At 43.4% G+C, this 27,486-nt stretch overlaps 1 protein-coding gene across 4 annotated transcripts in view; it reads left to right on the forward strand.

Annotated features, from left to right (window-relative positions):
- Positions 1-672: 672 nt before the first annotated feature.
- The window catches only part of tpm4a (tropomyosin 4a), a 42,283-nt gene continuing 15,469 nt past the window's right edge, over positions 673-27,486 (forward strand). The window contains exons 1-2 of one of the 4 annotated variants that reach the window (XM_060941253.1): positions 673-974; positions 6,263-6,388. In XM_060941253.1, the coding sequence (XP_060797236.1) occupies positions 861-974; positions 6,263-6,388 (240 nt within the window). In that variant the 5' untranslated portion in view covers positions 673-860. Of the gene's footprint in view, positions 975-6,262; positions 6,389-12,593; positions 13,046-27,486 lie in introns of those variants that run through there. The other 3 variants (XM_060941251.1, XM_060941254.1, XM_060941252.1) reach the window with 3 other exon arrangements.

Below are 27,486 nucleotides of genomic sequence, written 5' to 3' on the forward strand. Positions count from 1 at the left end.
TGAAGCACACCTGTAGCCTCAACTAGATTCCCTGTGAACACTTCTGACAAGCTTCCAAAGAAAAGAATAAGAAAAGTCCTATTCATATCTATATTGTATCAGTTCATAAAAAAATTTGAATGTATTCAAATGAACATATTTGTATTTGGTTAAAACCCAGGTTTGCATGTTGCCCTGAGATGGACTGGCTTCCCATTCAGGGTGTATTCCTGTCTCACAGCCAGTGCTCCTGGGACAAATTCCAGATCCACTGAGACCATGACCAGGATAAAGCAGTTACTCAAGATAAATGAATAAATGAAAGAAGACCTAGAGTTAGAATTTCTACAAATAAAAGTTAATGACTGATAAGCTCTTCATTACTCAGATGAACAGCTTCATTTCACTTTTGTGAGTGTATAACATTATACCAACCTTTGAGAGATTAATAGTAGCCAAAGCAGTTCTGCTCAACACCTTCATTCAGCTGCTGAAATAAACGTTCCCAATATTGTGCGCTGTAACCTTCACATCCACACCATGTTCTAGCACAGGGTTAAATTTGGAAGCAGCTCCTCTCTCTCACACAGACCTCGATGACTTTTTTAAAAAAAAGCAAAATACAAGAGCTCCAAATAAGGACAAGGGATTTGAGCTGCTGTGAATGATTCTGGTCCAAGCCATTCCTCCATCCAAGTGGGCTGATATGGAGTCAGGGAGCTGGAAAAGGGAGGAGGCTCAACACTGTGTCTGGTAAGGTTCAAGACTACAAGATCAGGCATTGTGGTCTGCTTCAGCACCGAGTCTGCAGCTTTTCCTCTCTCCTCTCTCTTTCTGTACCTGAGCATCTGCTTTGACTTTTTGATTTATTACTGGGCATCATGGAGGCCATCAAGAAGAAGATGCAGATGCTGAAACTGGACAAGGAGAATGCCATCGACAGGGCAGAGCAGGCTGAGACCGAACAGAAAGCTGCTGAGGAGAAGTGTAAGCAGGTACGGAGAGAGAGAAAGATGATATTCTGCTTGGTGTTAGTAGTAGCATAAATCCAAGGTGGCATCTCTCTAAAAAGTTTTTTCTTTTTCTTTTTTTTTGCTGCATTTCTGCAGCATTTTTTGTAGGAAAAACATGAAAACAGGAAGAACACACCATATTCTTCTATGGTGAAAAAAAAAATTCCTATAACAGCACATCCCAAAGTGTTTTATTCCTCTTATACCACAGCAATTTGCCAGTGATTACAATGTATAATTTATTAATGAACATCACACCATGCTTTTTATCCATTTATACTTATTTTTATAGTTGTGAAACATCTGTGAGACAAGTTTGTTCCTGTTGTCACTTATGTTATAGCAGCTATAATTCCCTCACCATGCTCTCTCTCTCTCTCTCTCTCTCTCTCTCTCTCTCTCTCTAAGAACCAAGCAAAAACAAGAAAGCACAAGTCCTTCCATACTCTTATCTTTCCACAAATGTTAAACATCTCCTTACAGAAAAAGTGAGGAGTTTATTATCATCCTGAGCGTATGTGGATCATTTGCTATACAAGTCCATGTGCATAAGCTGTTACTATTAGTAATATTGTAGTTTGTAGTTCATTTAAAAAAAACCATATCATTTGTATTAGAGCTGAAAATTTCCAACACCTTCTGACCAAATTCAACAGTGCTGTGGTATAAAGAAGTCTAACACACTAAATGTATTATTTGTTTGTTTTTATTTTTCACAAATTGGTGGATATAAACCACTCACTATTCCAGACTACTGAGTGTATTCCTAAGTGACCTATAGTCCTTTGGCTGCCAGGAATTTTGGCAGGTTCCTCTGTAGCACCACAGGAATGCAAGTGAACTGATTAGATTCAGATTAGCGAAGAGTGTTTGTGAACACTGCATGCCAGCAGAGTTGTTAACCTGGGCTAAAAATAAGTAACATTATCAGCTCACAGATGTGGCAGACCTGGTTTTGTTCTCCTGCTGAATGACATGAGTATTTTTGTGGAATGTTCTCACATATATTGCTAACTTGTCTGCCATAACTTCCCTTTAAGCATTTATTTTAAAAAGTTTTACAGTTTTCTAGATCATTACTTGGCCCATGAGTCTGCCAGGGGATAAGTGAGATTCCCATTAACATCATTTCAGCCCTAATGATCTAAACAGAAAGGCTTACAGCAAGAGTAAGAGTAGATTAAAAAAGCAACAAACAACAACAACAAAAACCCCCTGTTCTTATGTGTGAAGATCATGTCAAGTTTATACAGGGTTTGTAAAGTCAGGAAGGATATGGAATTTTGGAAGTACTCATTTTCAGGTCTGGAAAAAAAAATACTGATATACAGGGGCTGCAAAAGTAGGTATACAGTAAGGATTATACGTGAATAACAGCAGCAGGATGACTTCTACTTTCAGCAGGATGGGGCGCCACCACACTTTGCACTTAATGTGTGCGCTACTTGACAAAGAATTTCTCAACAGGTGGATTGGATGTCGGGGAGCCATTGACTGGCCACCACGTTCGCCGGATCTCACCCCTATGGGCTTCTTTTACAGGGGATGTGTAAAAGATAGGGTTTTCTCATGCAAGCCACGTTCTGTTGATGCCATGATTCAGTTCATATGGGAAGCTTGCCAGGAAATTGATGCCGATAAAGAGCTTTGTGCCAGAGTGTGCATGGGTGTCCACAACTCGACTAGGAGAGTGTGTGAATGCTGGGGGCAAACAGTTTGAACATTTGAGGGATTAATATGTTTATTATTGATAAGTTATTATTGATGTTTGTATAATCAATAAAATAACATTTTGTTTTTCATTACTGTATACCTACTTTTGCAGCCCTCTGTGTGTGTTTATATATATATATATATATGTGGCGGCACGGTGGTGTAGTGGTTAGCGCTGTCGCCTCACAGCAAGAAGATTCTGGGTTCGAGCCCCGGGGCCGGCGAGGGCCTTTCTGTGTGGAGTTTGCATGTTCTCCCCGTGTCCGCGTGGGTTTCCTCCGGGTGCTCCGGTTTCCCCCACAGTCCAAAGACATGCAGGTTAGGTTAACTGGTGACTCTAAATTGACTGTAGGTGTGAATGTGAGTGTGAATGGTTGTCTGTGTCTATGTGTCAGCCCTGTGATGACCTGGCGACTTGTCCAGGGTATACCCTGCCTTTCGCCCATAGTCAGCTGGGATAGGCTCCAGCTTGCCTGCGACCCTGTAGAAGGATAAAGCGGCTAGAGATAATGAGATGATATATATATATATATGTGTGTGTGTGTATGTACATAGACACACATGGGTGTATGGGACATACTGTCCCAAATTTTTCTCATATATAAATAAATTTGTCCTGATGTGATTTGTGTGATTTATTTTTATAGTTAAGGGGTCAGTAACTGTGAAAGGTTTCAGGATATACAACCGCAATTCCAAAAAATTTGGGACAAAGTACAAATTGTAAATAAAAACAGAATGCAATGATGTGGAAGTTTCAAAATTCATATTTTATTCAGAATAGAACATAGATGACATATCAAGTGTTTAAACTGAGAAAATGTATCATTTAAAGAGAAGATTTTAAAAAACGACAACAACACATCTCAAAAAAGTTGGGACAAGGCCATGTTTACCACTGTGAGACATCCCCTTTTCTCTTTACAACAGTCTGTAAATGTCTGGGGACTGAGGAGACAAGTTGCTCAAGTTTAGGGATAGGAATGTTAACCCATTCTTGTCTAATGTAGGATTCTAGTTGCTCAACTGTCTTAGGTCTTTTTTGTCGTATCTTCCGTTTTATGATGCGCCAAATGTTTTCTATGGGTGAAAGATCTGGACTGCAGGCTGGCCAGTTCAGTACCTGGACCCTTCTTCTACACGGCCATGATTCTGTAATTGATGCAGTATGTGGTTTGGCATTGTCATGTTGGAAAATGCAAGGTCTTCCCTGAAAGAGACATCATCTGGATGGGAGCATATGTTGCTCTAGAACCTGGATATACCTTTCAGCATTGATGGTGTCTTTCCAGATGTGTAAGCTGCCCATGCCACACGCACTAATGCAACCCCATACCATCAGAGATGCAGGCTTCTGAACTGAGCGCTGATAACAACTTGGGTCGTCCTTCTCCTCTTTAGTCCGAATGACACGGCGTCCCTGATTTCCATAAAGAACTTCAAATTTTGATTCGTCTGACCACAGAACAGTTTTCCACTTTGCCACAGTCCATTTTAAATGAGCCTTTGCCCAGAGAAGATGTCTGCGCTTCTGGATCATGTTTAGATACGGCTTCTTCTTTGAACTATAGAGTTTTAGCTGGCAACGGTGGATGGCATGGTGAATTGTGTTCACAGATAATGTTCTCTGGAAATATTCCTGAGCCCATTTTGTGATTTCCAATACAGAAGCATGCCTGTATGTGATGCAGTGCCGTCTAAGGGCCCGAAGATCACGGGCACCCAGTATGGTTTTCCGGCCTTGACCCTTACGCACAGAGATTCTTCCAGATTCTCTGAATCTTTTGATGATATTATGCACTGTAGATGATGATATGTTCAAACTCTTGGTAATTTTACACTGTCAAACTCCTTTCTGATATTGCTCCACTATTTGTCGGTGCAGAATTAGGGGGATTGGTGATCCTCTTCCCATCTTTACTTCTGAGAGCCGCTGCCACTCCAAGATGCTCTTTTTATACCCAGTCATGTTAATGACCTATTGCCAATTGACCTAATGAGTTGCAATTTGGTCCTCCAGCTGTTCCTTTTTTGTACCTTTAACTTTTCCAGCCTCTTATTGCCCCTGTCCCAACTTTTTTGAGATGTGTTGCTGTCATGAAATTTCAAATGAGCCAATATTTGGCATGAAATTTCAAAATGTCTCACTTTCGATATTTGAGATGTTGTCTATGTTCTATTGTGAATACAATATCAGTTTTTGAGATTTGTAAATTATTGCATTCTGTTTATATTTACAATTTGTACTTTGTCCCAACTTTTTTGGAATCGGGGTTGTGTGTGTGTGTATATATATATATAGCCCTGTGATGACCTGGCGACTTGTCCAGGGTGTACCCCGCCTTTCGCCCGTAGTCAGCTGGGATAGGCTCCAGCTTGCCTGCGACCCTGTAGAAGGATAAAGCGGCTAGAGATAATGAGATGAGATTATATATATATATATATATATATATATATATATATATATATATATATATATATATATATATATATATATGTGTGTGTGTGTGTGTGTGTGTGTGTGTGTGTGTGTGTGTTATTTAGGGCTAGTAATGAGGCAAAACAATTAAATAATGATGTATACATAAAGGGTAAGGGCACAAGCCTAAACTGAACACCAGTGATCTCTGATCTCTCAGATGACACTGCATCAAGAGCCATCATTCATCTATAGCTGATAGTCCAGACCACAGATGAAAAGAACGATCCAGACTATTACTACGATCAAGTTCAAAAGCCAGGGTCTGTTATGGTATGGGGTTGTGTCATTGCCCTTGGCAAAGGTAACTTACACTTCTGTAATGGCAGCATTAATGCAGAAAAGTACATTGAGATTTTGGAGCAACATATGCTGCCCTCAAGACAACATTTTTCCAGGGATATTTCAACAAGATGATACAAAACCACATTCTACATACAATACAAAGGCATGGCTGTGGAAGAAGAGGGTGACTGTTCCCTCTGTCCCCAATAAAGAATGTGTGGCAAATTTTGAAATGGGAAATATGACAATGATGACGCCGTGCTGTTGCACACCTTAAGACCTGTGATATTTATAAATCATTGTTTTCAGTTTTAATTTCAATTTCAACATACTGTCCCAACTTTTTCTCATATATAAATAAATTTGTCCTGATGTGATTTGCGTGATTTATTTTTATAATTAAGGGTTCAGTGACTGTGAAAAGTTTCAGGAGCCCTGTTTTAGAGCAAGATGCAAAACTGTCATTAGATGCTTACTTTTATCACTAAAAAGCCTTCCCTAATGCGTAACACAATGGTAAATATGAATATTTTTAGAATATAGTCAGGGATCTGTAAAGTTTAAAAATCAGTCTTAAAAAAAATTAAAGCAAAAAGCAAAAAACTTTTAACACATAGGTGGATGAAATGTTGAAAATATAATATCATGGCTTTTGAAGATATTTTCATGACACATTTTATGATTTGTAATATTTATTTTCCGGAGTCCTTCTTACAAGCAACTTTTTTGGATTCAGGTTTTAAAAAAATATTAACAATAATGATCTATATTAATGTGTTTTTGTGTCTTCCAGTTGGACGATGAGCTGATTGGACTGCAAAAAAAGCTGAAGCAGACTGAAGATGAACTGGACAAGTATTCTGAGGCCCTGAAGGACGCCCAGGACAAACTGGAACTTTCTGAGAAGAAAGCTGCTGATGTGAGTGAGATGCTTTTTTAGACCTGGGGGGGAATAAAAAGACAAAATTTCAGGTTCCGGCCTAAGGTTCAGTATCTTTTACAATGAAGTGTAAAATTTATTTTAAACAATGTCTTGCCAACAGCATTCTGGAGGATTTGGACTCATAAAGCAGTGGCTTTCACTAAACTGAAGTTGGAAGCCATCAATTGGTGGCCATTCAATTCCTGTCACTGTTAGTAGCATTAGTATTTAAACTTTCAGGAGCTGTTAGCTTCACTGCAGTTACTGAATAAAAATATATGAGTACAAAACATTTAATTTTAGAGACGTCTGTGATTTGAGGCGAGTCATATGACTGAAAACTCAAGCCACATTGCTCATCCATGATTCCACAGTTGGTAATAGATGTGGGTTAAAATGAACACAGATTTCATGCGTAGTGAATGATTCAATGACGGCTCCTGCACAACCAGCTGTGATCTGGCTTTGATCAGATGCATGGGATCATAAGAAGCAGTGAGTGTACTACATTTCAGTCTGTGTAATCACCTGACATGACTGGGACAGAAAGAATCAGCCCTAGCATCGCTTCTTCATACCTTTCTGTGTGTTTTTACTTACGACCATTGGTGGTGCTGTTGTTCTTGGTTTAACAAAAATAAAAGATATTCCACTGTATTTTATTTTTAACAGCACATAAGACAACCTTATTTTATGCAATTTTTCTTTTAAAGAAAGGGAGGACTTTTATTTATTTTCTTATCCTTGAAAGAAAGGGTGGTACGGTGGTGTAGTGGTTAGCACGGTCACCTCACAGCAAGAAGGTTCTGGGTTCGAACCCAGTGGTCGGCAGGGGGCCTTTCTGTGTGGAGTTTGCATGTTCTCCCCGTGTCAGCGTGGGTTTCCTCCGGGTGCTCCGGTTTCCCCCACAGTCCAAAGACATGCAGTTAGGTTAACATGGGGCAGCCTTGGGCTGAAGTGCCCTTGAGCAAGGTACCTGACCCCTGACTGCTCCCCGGGCGCTGTAGTGTGGCTGCACACTGCTCTGGGTGTGTGTGCGTGTGTTCACTGCTTCAGATGGGTTAAATGCAGAGGATGAATTTCACTGTGCTTGAAGTGTGCATGTGACAAATAAAGGTTTCTTCTTCTTCTTCGAAAGATGAGAATTGCACTTCAGAGATTAAGAACATAAGCAGACCAAGCAAGAACAGCTTGCATAATCCAGTTTCATTTACTTTAGCTTGTTTATATTTAGCATCTATTTTTGCACTGTTTAACTGGAAGTTGCAGCAGAAATGTTCAGTCATTGCTTTAACTGAATACAGAAGCCTAGAATTTCTCTAAAGTGTCTTTCTCAGAACAAGCCTGTGTTTTTGCATGTACTTAAACCACAAAGCTAGTGCATATTGACAATATTATGAAGTGTGCACAGGATTTTATTGTTAAACAGCGCAGTTAGGAAAATACCCTTGTGTTTTATAAAGCAATCCCTAGCTCTCCTTTGGGCCCTCAAACTGTGCTAGTTTTTACTAATGTAAACTCACTGCAAGGAAGTCTAAAGAGCCGGAAAGCACTGCTGTTTCCAGTACTTTCTTTGGAACTTGGTCCTGGAAAGCTGTTTCAGTCCACTATGCCACATGTCATGAATTAGGCAAAACCATAAACTAATTATACATTTGAATTTCCAAATCCAAAAGAGGAGGAAAGAGGAAAGAAATACCCCACAGCACACAAAACCTTTTGACTTGGGGGGATGAGCAGTTGGTTTTTTTTTTTTGCATGCCTGTTACTGATAAGTATAATAGGGGGCTGCGAGAGGGGACGTGTAGCACAGCAGCCCTGGAATCCTAAGAATGCAGCCAAAACAAACAAAAGGCCACACTTGTGTGTTAATGAAATCAGTGGCCCCTGACCCCGGGTACACTTAAACACAGAGATGCAACTTCTCTGAGTTGGCATCATAGCATGCAATTTGGGGGGGGGGGGGGGGGGCATTTCTGAAAGCATATTATAGCATGCTGTTAATATCACAACTTAAACTATTCTGAAATTAGATCTTAATATGTATTATGAAAGAGTACCGGTACAGCATTTAAACATGATTGATATCGATTGTCCAAGCCCTAATTATAATAATGCACGCAAGTGCAGTCACCTGAATAGCTATCATAAGCTTAAAAGTCCCAAGCACGTCAAGTTTTATTACACATGGGCAACCAATATGGTGTCCAGGATGTGATTTAGGATTTAGTCAGATGAAAAAGAGTTATCTTCAAGTCAGTATGGACAGCAGAGAAACCGGATATCTGTATCTCATCTCATTATCTCTAGCCGCTTTATCTGTATGAACATCTGAAAAAGGACTATCTGTATCTGGTAAATGATTTCAGCAGTGAATCATCAGATGATTCTAATGATAAAATCAGTGGTGCTTTGCAAGTGCAAATTCATGAAGGCAGAAAAAAGGGTTTGGCAGCAATCTGGTGCTGATGTGGAAAGTGTCTTGAGTGGAAAACTGACACTGAATGTGTTAGTTATAAAGAGCACAAACTTTTATGCGATATAATACAGGCATAGTCATTGAATTGTTTCACAGATAAACCCGGTTTGGAAATGTATGTCACATACAAGCCTGCATTGGAAATGATAAGATAAGATAACATAAGTCTTTATTGTCATTGTCACTTTTCCAAAGGTACAGCGAAATTGAAGGTGCTGTTGACTCATTATGAGTTATAGAAAGAAAGAAGAAGAAGAAAAAAGGGGGGGAACAAATAAAGTCTCATCTCATCTCATTATCTCTAGCCGCTTTATCCTGTCCTACAGGGTCGCAGGCAAGCTGGAGCCTATCCCAGCTGACTACGGGCGAAAGGCGGGGTACACCCTGGACAAGTCGCCAGGTCATCACAGGGCTGACACATAGACACAGACAACCATTCACACTCACGCCTACGGTCAATTTAGAGTCACCAGTTAGCCTAACCTGCATGTCTTTGGACTGTGGGAGAAACCGGAGCACCCGGAGGAAACCCACACGGCCACGGGGAGAACATGCAAACCCCGCACAGAAAGGCCCTCGCCAGCCACGGGGCTCGAACCCAGGACCTTCTTGCTGTGAGGCAACAGCGCTAACCACTACACCACCGTGCCGCCCAACAAATAAAGTATAAAAATAAATAGTAAAGTATACAGAGTTGCACTGGTAAAATGGTATAAACAGAAATCTATTGTATGGTTCTATATGTACACAGATTGCACTTAAAATAGCACGAACAGAATTGTTTTGGTTCTGTATGTACACAGATTGCACTGATAAGAAGAAATATACACCCACAAATTGCACATTGGCCAAGAATAGTTCTATTGCACATTTGAGTTTAAAGCCATGATTGCTTTGGGATAAAAACTGTTTTTTAGGTGGTTTGTCCTGGTTTTAATTGCTCTGTATCTCTTGCCTGATGGCAAAAGCTGGAAGAGACAATGACCGGGGTGTGAAGAGTCTTTTGAAATGTCCATTGCTTTCCTGTGGCATCTGGAGGTGTAATGTGCATGCAACAGCACTGTCAGGTAGTCTGACTAACGCAACTTCAAAGCTCTGCGAGCATTGGTCTGGCATAGATATTAAGCCCAACCGTTTCCCAAAGCATGTGGTTGACCCGCCTCCCTGAAATGCCTCAGTTTGCTACTGGTCGAAGCCAGAAAAGGCTGTGACGAAGCTTAAACCAATCACATCACTCTTTCCTCTGACGTATGTGACGCGACGGAAACTGGGGGCTAACTGGTAGATTAAACTCTTACCGAAGCCGGTCGGGAGCAAGGCGAAAACGTCCTTCCTTTCAATAAATACCTCCAGGGCTGCTCTTTGCTCTGTTTTCAATGAGAACTTCCCGTTGAATGCTTTCAATACAGCATCTACCGCTGTGTCAAAGGCTTGCCGCTGCTCCATGTTCGTAATGTTTCTAGTGAATGAAGCGCTTCCGGCATAGATTCTGTAAACAATCTATGGCTTCCGGTCGCAGTTCTACTACGTCACTGCCTTGAACACGCCTCTACCCAGGGCCGTTGGAGATGCTCAAAGTTGATTGGCTCCCGATTTTTCGGGAGCTTGGAAGAGCTGGAGATAGCTTGCCTTGCCAGACTAAGTTCGCAACAGCCCCCCGTGTTGTGTCACACTTAGGATGGGCGGGCCCAGGCTACTGTCAGGGGCATAGCTAGGATTTTTCAAAAGGGGGGCAGCCTGAGAACATACCTGCAGGTTTGTAAATGAAAAAATACATTGAATACATTTGAGAAAATAACACGGTCCTTGCCTGATGTAAAGACTCTCGTCTCTGCGAGCCTACCACACAGATTTAATACTTGTCATTTTTAGGGCATACCTAACAACGTGTTTTCTTTCTCTCCCCCCCCCCCCCCATCTGTCCCTCTGAGTTACATGTTGATCCTGGGATTGAGATGCTGGCCTCTTCTGCCCCTCGGACCTGCTTGATCCATCCTGGTGCCCTGTGTCTGGTCGGAGTTTTATCGCCCCACTCCTGTGAAGGACGGCCCCATGAGGACAGTTGAGGGTTATACCTGTTAAAACTGTTAATATTATAGTCAAGCTGTCTGTTGTTGCCCAAATGAGGATGGGTTCCCTTTTGAGTCTGGTTCCTCTCGAGGTTTCTTCCTCATGTCGTCTGAGGGAGTTTTTCCTTGCCACCGTCGCCACAGGCTTGCTCATTGGGGATAGATTAGGGATAAAATTAGCTCATGTTTTAAGTCGTTCAAATTCTGTAAAGCTGCTTTGCGACAATGTTTATTGTTAAAAGCGCTGTACAAATAAACTTGATTTGATTTGATTTGATTTGCATCATTCTTTCATCTCATGTTGTGAGCTGCTGAGATGTCGGACAATGATTCGGCCAAATCAGCTTTATCCAGCAGTGTATGGATAGCGGCTCAACATCTTACCCTAGTCAACCGATGCAGATCTCTCTATACTTGTTGTCTGACTGCTCATCGGCCAAAATGTTTCTAAGTAAAAGGCGTCGTCGATGACGAATGGCAAAGATATCAACGATCTTGTCAATGTCGATCGCTCTGCCATAGTGTATTCTTCCACATTTTCTTGATGTTGTGTTCTAGAAACGGCATGCTAAAACTTAGCTTCGAAGCCACAAAATGCAACATTGATGGAAAAAAAATATAGAATAAATTGCTTACCTCTCTTCATGTCGAAAGAAGAAGGAAAGTTTCGCTTGTTTTGACATGGCGAATTATTAACACAAGAGGAAATACTCATAATTCGCAACTAAAAAGACTGCAGCTACACTGGCAGCTTGACCATGCTTTCTAGTACGATCGCGTTACGCTTGCGCAGAACTGGGTTTTCACGCCCAAACCACAGGAAGTCCGTACAAGGTTATAGAAACCCTAATGAGGCCGAGGCGACAATCTAGTTTTAAAAAATGTTAGAAAAATCACAGTGGGCGCTTTTCTAATATTCTTATGCAGCTATTGAAAAAATGTATGGTTCGACAAAGGGTGGGTCACAGGCACCCCAGGACCCCCAGCTACACCCCTGATTGTTATGCTGTTTAGCCATAAATTCCTTTTCTCTGCCCTGTTCTTTTTCTAATACTATCCTAAATAGAGTAAAATTCAACAAAGTACTGACAGCATGTTGACTTCAGTTAACTTATAAGGTCGACTAATTAAATTCCAGCCTGACAGTGGTGCTTAGGGGTGGCACGGTGGTGTAGTGGTTAGCGCTGTCGCCTCACAGCAAGAAGGTCCGGGTTCGAGCCCCGTGGCCGGCGAGGGCCTTTCTGTGCGGAGTTTGCATGTTCTCCCCATGTCTGTGTGGGTTTCCTCCGGGTGCTCTGGTTTCCCCCGAAGACATGCAGGTTAGGTTAACTGGTGACTCTAAATTGACCGTGAGTGTGAGTGTGAATGGTTGTCTGTGTCTATGTGTCAGCCCTGTGATGACCTGGCGACTTGTCCAGGGTGTACCCCGCCTTTCGCCCGTAGTCAGCTGGGATAGGCTCCTGCGACCCTGTAGAACAGGATAAAGCGGCTAGAGATAATGAGATGAGAATGAGATGAGTGGTGCTTGGTTTAAATCTACGACTGGACATCAGTGAGCGCTCAGGTTTTAGCCCCGCCCACGTTTAAAATATTCAAGAATGCCAGGTTTCTATTGGACCTTCGCAGTGACGTTTTGCAGCAGATTTTTACTTTCCAGCCCTTTTAATGGCTGGATTCAGTGCGTAGTCATTCGTCACATTCCTGGAAAAAAAAATCCCGCTGAGACAGGAACAGACGCTTACCTTTTTATATTTTTGTATTTTTTTTGTACTTCGAACGGAACTGGGAAGGACATAAGAAGAGTCTCATTCTTGTCAACTTTAACACATTAGCCTAGTTTTCACTTGCACTCGTATCCAAGTTCAGTTTAACGGACTTTTAAGGATTGTTTTAATATACTGTGACAGTTATTTCTCACTTAAGGTTTTTTTTATTGGTTTTTTTTATATCATAATCATATTTAAAAAATACAAAATGGCAGGTGTAATGTCTGTGGACGCGGTAAAGAGAAAAATCCAGGCTCTTCACGCGCAGGCGGACGGCGCCGAGGAGCGCGCGCTGAGTTTACAGAGAGAGCTCGAGCTGGAACGGCAGCAACGGGAAAACGTGAGCGATGAAAACGCCATCCACTTCCTGTCTTCTATCCCTTCTCTGAGCTCTTTTAAACTGTTTTCCTCTTTATTTCCAGTCAGTTCTGTACAAAGGGTTCTTCAGTGGTTCTTTGGGGGGGGGGGGTTGTAGAGTTGTAGGTTCTGCTAGGAACCACCCTTTGGAACCAAGAGAAACATTGCTATGTTTCTACAGAAAGGAGTGCTAGTTTCTTTCTTTCAATAAAAGTGTACCTCTATACTGTACTACAAAGATGTCAAAATAGCACGCCAGCATGTTTCCATGGTTACCGTACTTGTAGTAAGATATTAGCACACTATTTAGTAGCCTAGGTGCGGTTTGGGACACAACCATTCAGCCCACATCTTCATACCAGGACACGCTGTGCCGAAAACGTGTCCACTCTGTGCTAAATATTACATTTTATATAACTATGACTCGTGTTGAAAGAATGTAAAACTTTCTGAAGCTGTGTTTATGAGTGAGGGGTGTACACGGATCATTATTTCCTGTGAAGGGTGCAGACAGGATGTCCACTATGACTTCTGTCCTACAAGATAATGACAGAGAGCTGCTGGTGTGCACTGGCTGGATGAAATAATCCAGATCTGTCTTCTAGTTTTGTTCATCTTTCAAAAATATCCAAGCATTGCATTCAAATATTCATAAATGTTCAGTTAACCTGACTCCAGAGCAAGGATAGGGATACCGGATACCCCCTCCTCCACTCCCACATCTGGATACTATCCTTTATGATAACACTGTGAACTGCTGACTTTCCAAAAGGCTGCTGATTTTAACTAGATTACTCACATCCTGGTAAAGATAGAAGTAACATCTATCTTGTAATAAAACATTGTTTCCAATTCTTGCTGGTATCTAGAGAACTATATGGCACACTACTGGACATCTTCTTTGCTCTTCCGGTATGTTCTGGGTTGGATCCCTTTCTTAGGGTTTCTTGGCTAGTGGTGCTTGAAAGTTTGTGAACCCTTTAGAATTTTCTATATTTCTGCAAAAATATGACCTAAAGCATCATCAGATTTTCACACAAGTCCTAAAAGTAGATAAAGAGAACCCAGTTAAACAAATGAGACAAAAAATATTATACTTGGCCATTTATTTATTGAGGAAAATGATCCAATATTAGGCGGCACGGTGGTGTAGTGGTTAGCGCCGTCACCTCACAGCAAGAAGGTCCGGGTTCAAGCCCCGTGGCCGGCGAGGGCCTTTCTGTGCGGAGTTTGCATGTTCTCCCTGTGTCCGCGTGGGTTTCCTCCGGGTGCTCCGGTTTCCCCCACAGTCCAAAGACATGCAGGTTAGGCTAACTGGTGACTCTAAATTGACCGTAGGTGTGAATGTGAGTGTGAATGGTTGTCTGTGTCTATGTGTCAGTCCTGTGATGACCTGGCGACTTGTCCAGGGTGTACCCCGCCTTTCACCCGTAGTCAGCTGGGATAGGCTCCAGCTTGCCTGCGACCCTGTAGAACAGGATAAAGCGGCTAGAGATAATGAGATGAGATGAGATCCAATATTACATATCTGTGAGTGGCAAAAGTATGTGAACCTCTAGGATTAGCAGGTAATTTTAAGGTGAAATTAGAGTCAGGTGTTTTCAATCAATGGGATGACAATCAGGTGTGAGTGGGCACCCTGTTTTATTTAAAGAACAGGGATCTATCAGAGTCTGATCTTCACAACACATGTTTGTGGAAGTGTATCATGGGACGAACAAAGGAGATTTCTGAGGACCTCAGAAAAAGTGTTGTTGATGCTCATCAGGCCGGAAAAGGTTACAAAACCATCTCTAAAGAGTTTGGACTCCACCACTCCACAGTCAGAGAGATTGTGTAAAATGGAGGAAATTCAAGACCATTGTTACCCTCCCCAGGAGTGGTCGACCAACAAAGATCACTCCAAGAGCAAGGCGTGTAATAGTCGGGGAGGTCATAAAGGACCCCAGGGTAACTTTTTAGCAACTGAAGGCCTCTCTCACATTGGCTAATATTAATGTTCATGAGTCCACCATCAGGAGAACACTGAACAACAATGGTGTGCATGGCAGGATTGCAAGGAGAAAGCCACTGCTCTCCAAAAAGAACATTGCTGCTTATCTGCAGTTTGCCAAAGATCACGTGGACAAGCCAGAAGGCTGTTGGAAAAATGTTTTGTGGACATATGAGATCAATATAGAACTTTTTGGTTTAAATGAGAAGCGTTATGTTTGGAGAAAGGAAAACGCTGCATTGCAGCATAAGAACCTTATCCCATCTGTGAAACATGGTGATGGTAGTATCATGGTTTGGGCCTGTTTTGCTGCATCTGGGCCAGGATGGCTTGCCATCATTGATGGAACAATGAATTCTGAATTATACCAGCGAATTCAAAAGGAAAAAGAGAAGGTGAGTCATGCAGCAAGACAATGACCCTAAGCACACAAGTCGTTCTACCAAAGAATGGTTAAAGAAGAATAAAGTTAATGCTTTGGAATGGCCAAGTCAAAGTCCGGACCTTAATCCAATCGAAATGTTGTGGAAGGACCTGAAGTGAGCAGTTTGTGAGGAAACCCACCAACATCCCAGAGTTGAAGCTGTTCTGTACAGAGGAATGGGCTAAAATTCCTCCAAGCCGGTGTGCAGGACTGATCAACAGTTACCGGAAACATTTAGTTGCAGTTATTGCTGCACAAGGGGGGGTCACACCAGATACTGAAAGCAAAGGTTCACATACTTTTGCCACTCACAGATATGTAATATTGGATCATTTTCCTCAATAAATAAATGGTATAATATTTTTGTCTCATTTGTTTAACTGGGTTCTCTTTATCTACTTTTAGGACTTGTGTGAAAATCTGATGATGTTTTAGGTCATATTTATGCAGAAATATAGAAAATTCTAAAGGGTTCACAAACTTTCAAGCACCACTGTAAGTAGAGCTAGCTGGCTACTCCTCTACTGCACTGCTTTTGTTCATGGACAATTTAGAGTAGCCAGTTAGCCTAGCTGCATGTCTTTGAGGGAAACCAGAGAACCCAGAGGAAACCCACGCAGACATGGGGAGAACATGCAAACTCCACACAGAAAGGCCCCCGCCAGCCACTGGGCTTGAACCCAGAACCTTCTTGCTGTGAGGTGACAATGCTAACCACTACACCACCGTGCTTCCCCCCCATTGGGCATATATTACACTATATTATGTAGTATAATGCAGCACCCTGTACAGTCAAGGACTTGTATATCAATATATTAAATTAATATCTCATCTCATTATCTCTTGCCACTTTATCCTGTCCTACAGGGTCGCAGGCAAGCTGGAGCCTATCCTCGCTGACTACGGGCGAAAGGCTACGGCCGGCCACGGGGCTTGAACCCGTACCTTCTTGCTGTGAGGCGACTGCGCTAACCGCTACACCACTGTGCCGCCTGACTTGTATATCAGTATATTAAATTAATATGTAATCTTCAAATTTACTGGACTTGTATATAAAAAGTAAAAAGCTGAAAGTAGAAATGGATATATAGTAGACATAGGCCATGGGGGCAGCCATGGCCTAAAGGTTAGCAAAGCAGCCTTGTGCCCAAAAGGTTGCTGGTTCAATTCCCTGAACTGACAGGAAAAATCCATGGCTGAAGTGCCTTTGAGCAAGGCACCTAACCCCCAACTGCTCCCCAGGCCCTGCGTATGTGTGTGTGCTCGTTGTACGTCGCTCTGGATAAGAGCTTCTGCTAAATGCCTATAATGTAACTGTAAGACTTTGAGTGAGTGGGTGGGTGGAGCACAGAAGTATGGCAGGCCATAACTGAGTTTTCAAAACTCTTTATTTTCAGCCTTCACAATCTCCCAGCACCACAGATACGCACACACACATCATTTGTCTGGTTGGGGAGAGAGCTCCCTTCCTCTGCTCTCTCTCTCTCTCTCCTTATATAGGGCGCGGTCAGTGGGGAAGACACACAAACACAGGTTAATTGACATCAGGTGCAGTGATTCTGCCACTTACCTTCCCTGACTCCTTCCTCCGGTCACAGACCAACGCTTGACCACGCCCTCGCTGCCACATACCCCCACTGCCCGACTCAGGCCGGGCAGCCGTCCGGCCTGCAGCCAACTCCCCCCCCCCCCCCCCCCCCATGGGAGAGGAAGTCCGCCACGACCATCTGCGCCCCCGGCCTGTTGATCACCTTGAAGTTAAAGGGCTGGAGTGCCAGATACCAACAGGTGATCCACGCGTTGGCATCCTTCATGCGGTGGAGCCACTGGAGGGGTGCGTGGTCCGAACAGAGGGTGAAAGGGCGTCCCAGCAGGTAGTAACGGAGGGCGAGGACCGCCCACTTGATGGCTAGGCACTCCTTCTCTATCGTGCCGTAGCTCCCCTCACGCACTGACAGCTTCCTGCTGATGTACAGCATGGGGTGATCCTCCCCCTCCACCTCCTGGGACAGAGCATCCCCCAGCCCCCTGTCTGACACGTCCGTCTGCAACATAAAGGGGAGAGAAAAGTCAGGGGAGTGTAACAGTGGCCCCCCACACAGTGCAGCCTTCACCTCAGAGAAAGCCCGCTGGCATTGCTCCGTCCACTGGACCTGATCTGGTGTCCCCTTTTTAGTGAGATCAGTCAGCGGGCTGGTGACGTCCGAATAATTAAGTATAACCCTGCGATGGTAGCCAGCCAGCCCCAGGAACTGTCTCACCCCCTTTTTGGTCTTGGGACTCGGGCAGGCCGCAATCGCTGCTGTCTTATTAATTTGGGGACGCACCTGCCCATTGCCCAAGTGGAAGCCCAGATACCGTACTTCCACCCGCCCAATCGCACACTTCTTCGGGTTGGCTGTGAGACCCGCTCGCCTCAGCGACCCAAGGACGGCCATCAGGTGTTGCAGATGCCACGGCCAGTCATTACTATAGATTATGATATTGTCTAAGTATGCGGCCGCATAGGTGGCGTGGGGGAGGAGGACCCTGTCCATAAGCCGCTGGAATGTAGCCGGTGCCCCAAACAGCCCAAAAGGAAGTGTGACAAATTGGTGTAAGCCAAACGGTGTGGAAAAGGCCGTTTTTTCTCGGGATAATGGAGTCAAGGGGATCTGCCAATAACCCTTTGTCAAATCCAGTGTCGAATAAAAGCAAGCTGTGCCTAGTCGATCCAGCAACTCGTCAATACGAGGCATTGGGTACGCATTGAATTTAGACACCGTGTTGACTTTTCTATAGTCCACACAGAACTGGACCGACCCGTCGGCCTTGGGAACCAAGACCACCGGGCTGCTCCAGTCACTGTGGGACTCCTCGACGATGCCCATTTTGAGCATGGCCTCGAGTTCTTCCCGAACCACCTTCTTCTTGTGTTTAGGTAGCCTGTAAGGGCGGCTGCGCACTACCACCCCCGGGGGCATCTCAATGTGGTGTTCTCTGAGGCGGGTGCGGCCGGGCAGGGGCGAGAACACGTCCGAAAATTCGGTCTGCAACTGGGCAACCTCCATGAGTTGGGTCGGGGAGAGGTGGTCTCCACAGGGGACCGGAGAGGTAAGCGATGTCAATGTTCCATTTTGAACCTCCGGCCCCAGCTCCGCCTTCTCTGGAACCAACGACACCAATGCCACGGGGACCTCCTCATTCCAGAGTCTGAGCAGATTGAGGTGGCAAATCTGTAGTGCCCCACCCCTGTCCGTTCATCTCACCTCATAGTCAACGTCCCCGACTCGCCATGTGACCTCAAAGGGTCCTTGCCACTTGGCGATCAATTTGGAGCTTGACGTGGGCAAAGGTACGAGTACTTTATCTCCCAGTGCGAACTCCCTAAGACGCATACCCCTGTCGTACAGGCGGATTTGCCGTTCTTGGGCCTGCCACAAATTCTCCTGGGTTAGGTGTGTGAGTGTGTGGAGTTTTGCGCGCAGGTCAATAACGTATTGGATTTCATTTTTGCTCAGTGAAGGTCCCTCCTCCCAATTTTCCCGCAGTACATCTAGGATGCCGCGCAGCTTACGCCCATATAATAATTAGAACGGGGAGAACCCCGTGGAGGCTTGTGGGACCTCTTGCACTGCAAATAACAGGGGTTCGAGCCATTTATCCCAATTGCGTGCGTCCTCGCGTACAAACTTTTTAATTATATTCTTTAGGGTGCGATTGAATCGTTCGACTAAACCGTCCGTTTGTGGGTGATAAACACTGGTGTGGATCGGCTTAATTCCCAATAACCGATACAGTTCGCGCAGTGTGCGTGACATAAATGAAGTGCCTTGATCAATCAGAATCTCGTTGGGGATTCCGACTCGGGAGATGATGTGGAAGAGTGCTTCCACAATACTACGTGCTGAGATATTGCGAAGAGGCACTGCTTCCAGGTATCGCGTTGCATAGTCCACCAGAACTAAAATAAAGCGATACCCTCGTGTTGACCGATCTAATGGCCTGACGAGATCCATCCCAATTCTTTCGAACAGGGTCTCGATTAATGGTAGAGGGCGCAAAGGCCCTTTTGGAATGGCCGCTGGATTTACTAACTGGCATTCGCAGCAGAGACAGACACAGAAGCGGGAAACGGGAGAGCCGTTGGGGTGGAGCCGGCCCCTGCCTCCACGGTGGGGGAACGGGGCGAGGACAAGACACAGAAGGGGAGGGGGAGAGAGAGAGAGGAGAGAGGGGAAGAGGAGATCTGCGATCCTGCCGTGGGAACAGCTGCCAAATGATCCTCCGCTAACTCGATGGCCTGATCCAGCGACGCTGGACGATGGCACTGGACCCACTCCGCGGTCCCTTCGGGAAGTCAGACGATGAACTGCTCCAGTGCCACCAGATCGACGATTCCCTCGGCGTCGCGGTTGTCAGCCCTCAGCCACCGCCGGCAGGCGTCCCAAAGTTGCTGGCCAAACGCGAACGTCTGGCCAACCTCCTCTAGGCGTAGAGCGCGGAAGCGCTGGCGTTGTTGTTCTGGGGTGCGCCCCACATGCTGGAGGACGGCCCGGCGCAGGTCCACGTAGACCAGCCGGCTGTCGGCGGGGAGCTGTAGTGCCGCCAGCTGCGCCTCCGTTAGCAGGGGGAGGAGGCGCACCGCGCGCTGTTCCACCGGCCAGCCCCAGGCCTCTGCTGCTTGCTCGAAGAGCGCTAGGAAGGCTTTGGGGTCATCGTGAGGGCCCATCTTCATTAGGGTGAGGTGGGGAGGGCCCGCAGCGGTGGAGGTAGTGGACCCCGCCGACGCGAGGAGGTGCCGGAACGCCTGACAATCTTCTTGTTGTCCCAGCATCAGGGCCTCGAACCTTTGCGATTGCTCCTTTCGGAGGGCGACCAGCGCCTGGTGCTGGCTCTGTTGGGCCGTGGCGAGGGCATGGATCAGGTCCACGAAGGGGGAGGACTCCATGGGGCTGTTCTCCTCTGTGCTCCAGTCCCGGGTTTCAGCACCACTGTAAGACTTTGAGTGGGTGGGTGGAGCACAGAAGTACGGCAGGCCAGAACTGAGTTTTCAAAGCTCTTTATTTTCAGCTTTTCAGCCTTCACAATCTCCCAGTACCACAGACACGCACACACACATCATTTGTCTGGTTGGGGAGAGAGCTCCCTTCCTCTGCTCTCTCTCTCCTTATATAGGGCGCGGTCACTGGGGAAGACACACAAACACAGGTTAATCGACATCAGGTGCAGTGATTCTGCCACTTACCTTCCCTGACTCCTCCCTCCGGTCACAGACTGACGCTTGACCACGCCCCCGCTGCCACAGTAATGTCATGTAACCTACAGTTCCTTAACTATATTGGTAGGGCACTTACATAGAAAGTAAAAAAAAAAAACTTAGGGCTGAATGCCTCCCTATTAGCATGTAGTGTGTATACAGGGAGGAGGCAGTCATTTGGGATTCAACCTGCCTCTCATCGTATTTCTCTTAATGTTTACTGGACATTGGTGATCATGGGGTATCACTATGCTATGTGATCTGCTCAACATGTGGTGACTCTTTTTACATGGTCCAATAAAAATAGTCCACTCGTGGTATTTTCTGATATTTCAGAGTTTGTAAGTTGTGACTCGATGCTTGTTGATGCTAAGCACATTTACAGTGTAACTTTAGTTGTTCCAAGTCTTTTCTTAGTAATTTACCAACACATCTGGGGGAACTGTTGATATTTCTGATCGTCATTCTGACTTTCATTTGTCCACATAAAAGATATTTAGTTTGCTGCATAGTTAGCCATATGCATATGGATATATATGGATATGGTGATGTCACTGGCTAGTTTATGCTCTGTGCCCATATTTCCCAGTTGCCTAGCAGATGTGTTCTCAAAACCTCAATTGTAGAATGAAAAAGAAAATCCACAAATTGAGTTTTGAATTTGATATGAAAATGCGTGTGTGTGTGTTTTGAGTCCTTATAGAAATGACAGAAGTGGGTGTGTCTTTATGTTGTATGGTTGTACAGAGTGATGTTTTTGCCATTCATACAATGTGACATTTACTGATTTGGTTCCCCATTTAGCTAATATGAACCTACCTGACAGGATTTATGTATATGAGGCATTTTAATCTATTTCTATAGATATTCACTGATAATGCTGGCTAGCTGGCTGACTTGAACTACCTTGGCAGGATTTCTGAAAGTTATATTCTTAAATATTCATTATCTATCTATCTATCTATCTATCTATCTATCTATCTATCTATCTATCTATCTATCTATCTATCTATCTATCTATCTATTATCTGTAGCCACTTATCCTTATCTACAGGGTCGCAGGCAAGCTGGAGCCTATCCCAGCTGACTACTGGCGAGAGGCGGGGTACATCCTGGACAAGTTGCCAGGTCATCGCAGGACTATATATTAAATATTTTATTGTTTCTTATATATTGTTTAGTTTATTAAAACTGCATCTACTCAGAAAGGTTAACCTCACTACCTTAATACTGTAGGTAAAGGGCTCAGGGTTATGGTAAGATTAAAGGCTCTTAGAGGTGAATATCTCACCACTGAGCTGTCTTTGTCCCATTCCCTGAGGAGCTAAATCAGGATGTCATTCCTGTTCCACATCTCTGCTTCCTGTGCACCAAGATCAGCATGCAGATAGGCAGGAAGTTGGCCTGGACTTAAATGAAGGCCCATTTACATGGATGGAGATGTGAGAAAGTTGGCTTTGTGAATATTGGCCAGCTATGCTCCTGAAAAATCCCAATTTAATTAGGATTTTTGGGCACAAAATACCACAGTATGAATAATTGCTGACTTTCTAGTTTCAACATGCACTTTACCAGAACTCATCTTGGGACCTGTAAGGTGGATATGGCTAAGCATTCATAAGCATGCGTAAGCATTTACATCACCCAGGGTTGTTTGTAAGTGCTACAAGTTGTTGTGTAAGACCTCCAAGCCACCAGGGGGGGCCTCTAAGAATGCAGGATTGATTTTTTTTTTTAATATATAGGATGTCAGGACATCCAAAGCTTCAGAAACAATCCTAACATCACTGACATGCTTGTCCCTGCCATACAGTTTCCTTATGACTCAAGTATGATTTGGATGGTTCTATGAAAGTGGCTTACAAAATTTTATTGGAACTTCTTTACAAAACAATTTCAAAACTTCGAAATCACGAGTGAAATTGATCCTTAATTTTACGAGGAACCATACGATTACTTGTTTATAATATATAGGGCCAAATTCATATTTCGGAAGCCATTCAAGTTCACAGCATTTGTCATTCACGTTTTCTGAACCAATCAGGGCACAAGACTATCTTGCACGTTTGAATCAGTTTCTAAAGCGTCTTTCATCATGACACGGTGACACAACACGAGGATTTTGGACAGGATTTTAACATCTTTCAGGATTGATCCCAGATATTTCTCTTGTCTCAGATGCCGATCCGATGCTGCCTGCATTACTTTAAGAGAGTCTGGTTCGTAGTTTTCCCCATTTTCTTTCCTCACTTCTGCATAAAACTGCGATAGCACCTTGTCTAACTCACAGCATTCATATGCCACTAGAGAGTCGTTTATTTGTCTTTCTGCGGCCCATTTCTTAAACACGGAAAGCCAAAAATTCATACTTTTTTTGGCATTTTCATTTTCGCTTGCAGCTTTCAATTGGTTTATCATTTCTTTGTCAAATATAGCGAAACATGGCATTGTTGAGTCAGCAGAGTCCGCCATTTTGTTGACAAAATTTGCTAATTTTTGTAACCGTAACCAAGCAATGAACTAGCCAATAGCATTTCAGAAATACGGCCCGTGTAAAGGAAAAAAGCCCTCCTTGATTGACCAATCAGAATTGAGTAATTTGGCCCGATGCATTATAAAAACATGTTAATAAAGCTGTACATTTTGATAACAGTTAGGTGTAATGAAAAAATATAGTGAAATTGTCACACTATCAGTTTGGCTTTAAGGGATACCGACTGTTGTCTTAAACTGTACTTGCAGTTGGAAATTGTTCCACACGTTTACATTTTAGGATTACCATCACATATTAAATAACTTTCAGGAACAAATGATTATCATGCATGAAACTGACAGGACTGCACTAATATCACAAGCTTTAATATTTCAACTTCTGCTTGCGAAGCTAAGATCAATAAGGAATAAAACACTTGTAGCTGTGCTGTTATAAGAAAATAATTAACAAATGGGTGGTGTAATACAGTGTGGGTTATTGTTACTGTCACAAAGTTGGTCGTTTTTATATAACAGCATATATCAAAGCGTTATATTCTTCTTACACCACAGAAATTTGTCAATGGTTACAATTTTGATTAATTAAAGAATGGCACATAGTATTATTGCCTGTTTATAGGTATATTCACCATTGTGGAATGTCTGTGAAACGCATTAAGCACGTTAATATAAACCTATGATTTGCTGACGACCATCCTGCCAGAACTGCTGTGGTATAAATGGGAGTATAGTATAATGATGATATAAGTGAAGAGTTCAGCGAGTCCATCTGACGCGGACACTGTGGGTACGTGGGGAAAAAAAGCTACAAAAATGTTACTTTTTAAGAGCATAGCATTCAGTTCTGCTATGCGCCGCAACCCGATAACCATTCCCCAGTCTCGTCTCTGCTGTCCATATTGTGTTGGACACACATGGCTTCGTTTAGGGTTTAGGCCTTTTTTCCCAACTGATTGCTCTCATGTCTTCCGGGCCCTCCACTGTGGTCATTCACCAGTGTGTGTGTTTTACCATATAAGGCATGCATTCCCAGGCATCTGGGGAATGCAGTGACTAAGGAAAAGAGTGTTCTGACCCTGAGAGGGAAGGAGGGAGGGACAGGGATGTAGAGGGTAGAGGATGTAGAGTGCGTGCATCTATTTCCTGTGTGCATTTTTTTCTCCTCCTTTCTTTGTCACCAGTTTCCTCATCTTCTCCACCTTGTGTGTTCATATTTATTCTAATTACTTTGTTACACATTTAAAAGCTTTTCTACCCTTCCACTCATAATCAGACGTAATTATTTTAACTTTGCATCCAGATACAGTGGTGCTTGAAAGTTTGTGAACCCTTTAGAATTTTCTATATTTCTGCATAAATATGACCTAAAACATCATCAGATTTTCACACAAGCCCTAAAAGTAGATAAAGAGAACCCAGTTAAACAAATGAGACAAAAATATTATACTTGGTCATTTATTTATTGAGGAAAATGATCCAATATTACGTATCTGTAAGTGGCAAAAGTATGTGAACCTTTGCTTTCAGTATCTGGTGTGACCCCCTTGTGCAGCAATAACTGCAACTAAATGTTTCCGGTAACTGTTGATCAGTCCTACACACCGGCTTGGAGGAATTTTAGCCCATTCTTCCGTACACAACAGCTTCGACTCTGGGATGTTGGTGGGTTTCCTCACATGAACTGCGCTTCAGGTCCTTCCACAACATTTTGATTGGATTAAGGTCAGGACTTTGACTTGGCCATTCCAAAACATGAACTTTATTCTTCTTTAACCATTCTTTGGTAGAACGACTTGTGTGCTTAGGGTCGTTGTCTTGCTGCATGACCCACCTTCTCTTGAGATTCAGTTCATGGACAGATGTCCTGACATTTTCCTTTAGAATTCGCTGGTATAATTCAGAATTCATTGTTCCATCAATGATGGCAAGCCGTCCTGGCCCAGATGCAGCAAAACAGGCCCAAACCACAATATTACCACCACCATGTTTCACAGATGGGTTATGGTTCTTATGCTGGAATGTAGTGTTTTCCTTTCTCCAAACATAAAGCTTCTCATTTAAACCAAAAAGTTTTATTTTGGTCTCATCCGTCCACAAAACATTTTTCCAATAGCCTTCTGGATTGTCCACGTGATCTTTAGCAAACTGCAGACGAGCAGCAATGTTCTTTTTGGAGAGCAGTAGCTTTCTCCTTGCAACCCTGCCATGCACACCATTGTTGTTCAGTGTTCTCCTGATGGTGGACTCATGAACATTAACATTAGCCAATGTGAGAGAGGCCTTCAGTTGCTTAGAAGTTACCCTGGGGTCCTTTGTGGCCTCGCCGACTATTATACGCCTTGCTCTTGGAGTGATCTTTGTTGGTCAACCACTCCTGGGGAGGGGAACAATGGTCTTGAATTTCCTCCATTTGTACACAGTCTGTCTGACTGTGGATTGGTGGAGTCCAAACTCTTTAGAGATGGTTTTGTAACCTTTTCCAGCCTGATGAGCATCAACAACGCTTTTTCTGAGGTCCTCAGAAATCTCCTTTGTTTGTGCCATGATACACTTCCACAAACATGTGCTGTGAAGATCAGACTTTGGTAGATCCCTGTTCTTTAAATAAAACAGGGTGCCCACTCACACCTGATTGTCATCCCATTGATTGAAAACACCTGACTCTAATTTCACCTTCAAATTAACTGCTAATCCTAGAGGTTCACATACTTTTGCCACTCAGAGATATGTAATATTGGCTCATTTTCCTCAATAAATAAATGACCAAGTATAATATTTTTGTCTCATTTGTTTAACTGGGTTTTCTTTATCTACTTTTAGGACTTGTGTGAAAATCTGATGATGTTTTAGGTCATATTTATACAGAAATATAGAAAATTCTAAAGGGTTCACAAACTTTCAAGCACCACTGTAAAATGAAAAACCAACAGGGGAATTCACAAATGAAAAAAAAAGGAACATGGCAATCTAGAGAGCAACAAGGACAACATCCATCCATCCATTATCTGTAGCTGCTTACCCTGTACAGGGTCACAAGCATGCTGGAGCCTCTCCCAACTGACTATGGGTGAGAGGCGGTGTACACTCTGGACAAGTCACCAGTTCATCACAGGGCTGTCCCTCTGAGTTACATGTCGGTCCTGGGATCGAGACGCTGACCTCTTCTGCCCCTCGGACTTGCTTGATCCATCCTGGTGCCCTGTGTCTGGTTGGAGTCTTATTGCATCGCTCCTGTGGAGGATGGCCCCATGAGGACAGTTGAAAGTTACACCTGGAGGACGCTCTGGACTCTTACAGTAATGCTTTTATGGCTGAGGACTACAGTTGACTTGCTAACTTTAGGACTGCAGTTCTCATGAACAGTTTTGCACTCAAGTTTCCATCAATGAAGAGTTACAACATCAACAAAACTGACTTCATGTTAAAACTGTTAATGTTATAGTCATGTTGTCTGTTGTTGCCCAAATGAGGATGGGTTCCCTTTTGAGTCTGGTTCCTCTCGAGGTTTCTCCCTCATGTCGTCTGAGGGAGTTTTTCCTTGCCACTGTCGCCGCAGGCTTGCTCATTGGGGATAGACAGTCCCCCCAGGATTTAGCGGGCCTTTTTTGTGACTGTTGCGGGCTAAAATGTCTGATGTTGTGGGGGGTTTTCCAAAAAATTGCAATGAAAGTTGCGGCGTTTTTTAGGTTTTTGTTGCGATTACATTGCGGGAGGAAGTGAAAGTTGCGAGAAATTGTTGCGATTTTCTCTTTTTGTGACTAAAATTGAGTGATATGTTAAATATTAAGTTATTACTGAAAAACTATTGATTAAAAAAACAAAGACACTGAGAAATGGTCCTATAAACAACTTTACCAATATAAAAGATTAGCAGGACTACAAAAATGCAGAAAAATAGGCTTTACTTATCCAAATGCACCTGTTGGTTCAAAAGTTAAAGTGCATAGAACCTCACAGCACAACATGAAGTTACCTTAAAATATAATATAAATGCCTCAGTTTTCATGTAAGAAAAAAAACTATTAATACTAGTACTGTGTGCAGGCAGTCTCTCCTGAAGACTAAATTAAACAATAATTATAAACTAATAAAATAAATGGCTCAGGCTTCATAGAAGAAAAAAAAACAATTTGAACAGAATCTCACAGTATGATGCTGAAGCTGCCTAAGCAATGGAAAATAAAATGCCATTTTGGCAAAAATGTTGGCATCCATTAATTTCGTGTATTAAGTAAAAAAATAAAGTGCACACAGTCCTTCACTGTAAACATAACA

This window comes from Neoarius graeffei, chromosome 15, assembly GCF_027579695.1.
Source record: "Neoarius graeffei isolate fNeoGra1 chromosome 15, fNeoGra1.pri, whole genome shotgun sequence".
Taxonomy (NCBI): Eukaryota; Metazoa; Chordata; class Actinopteri; order Siluriformes; family Ariidae; genus Neoarius; species Neoarius graeffei.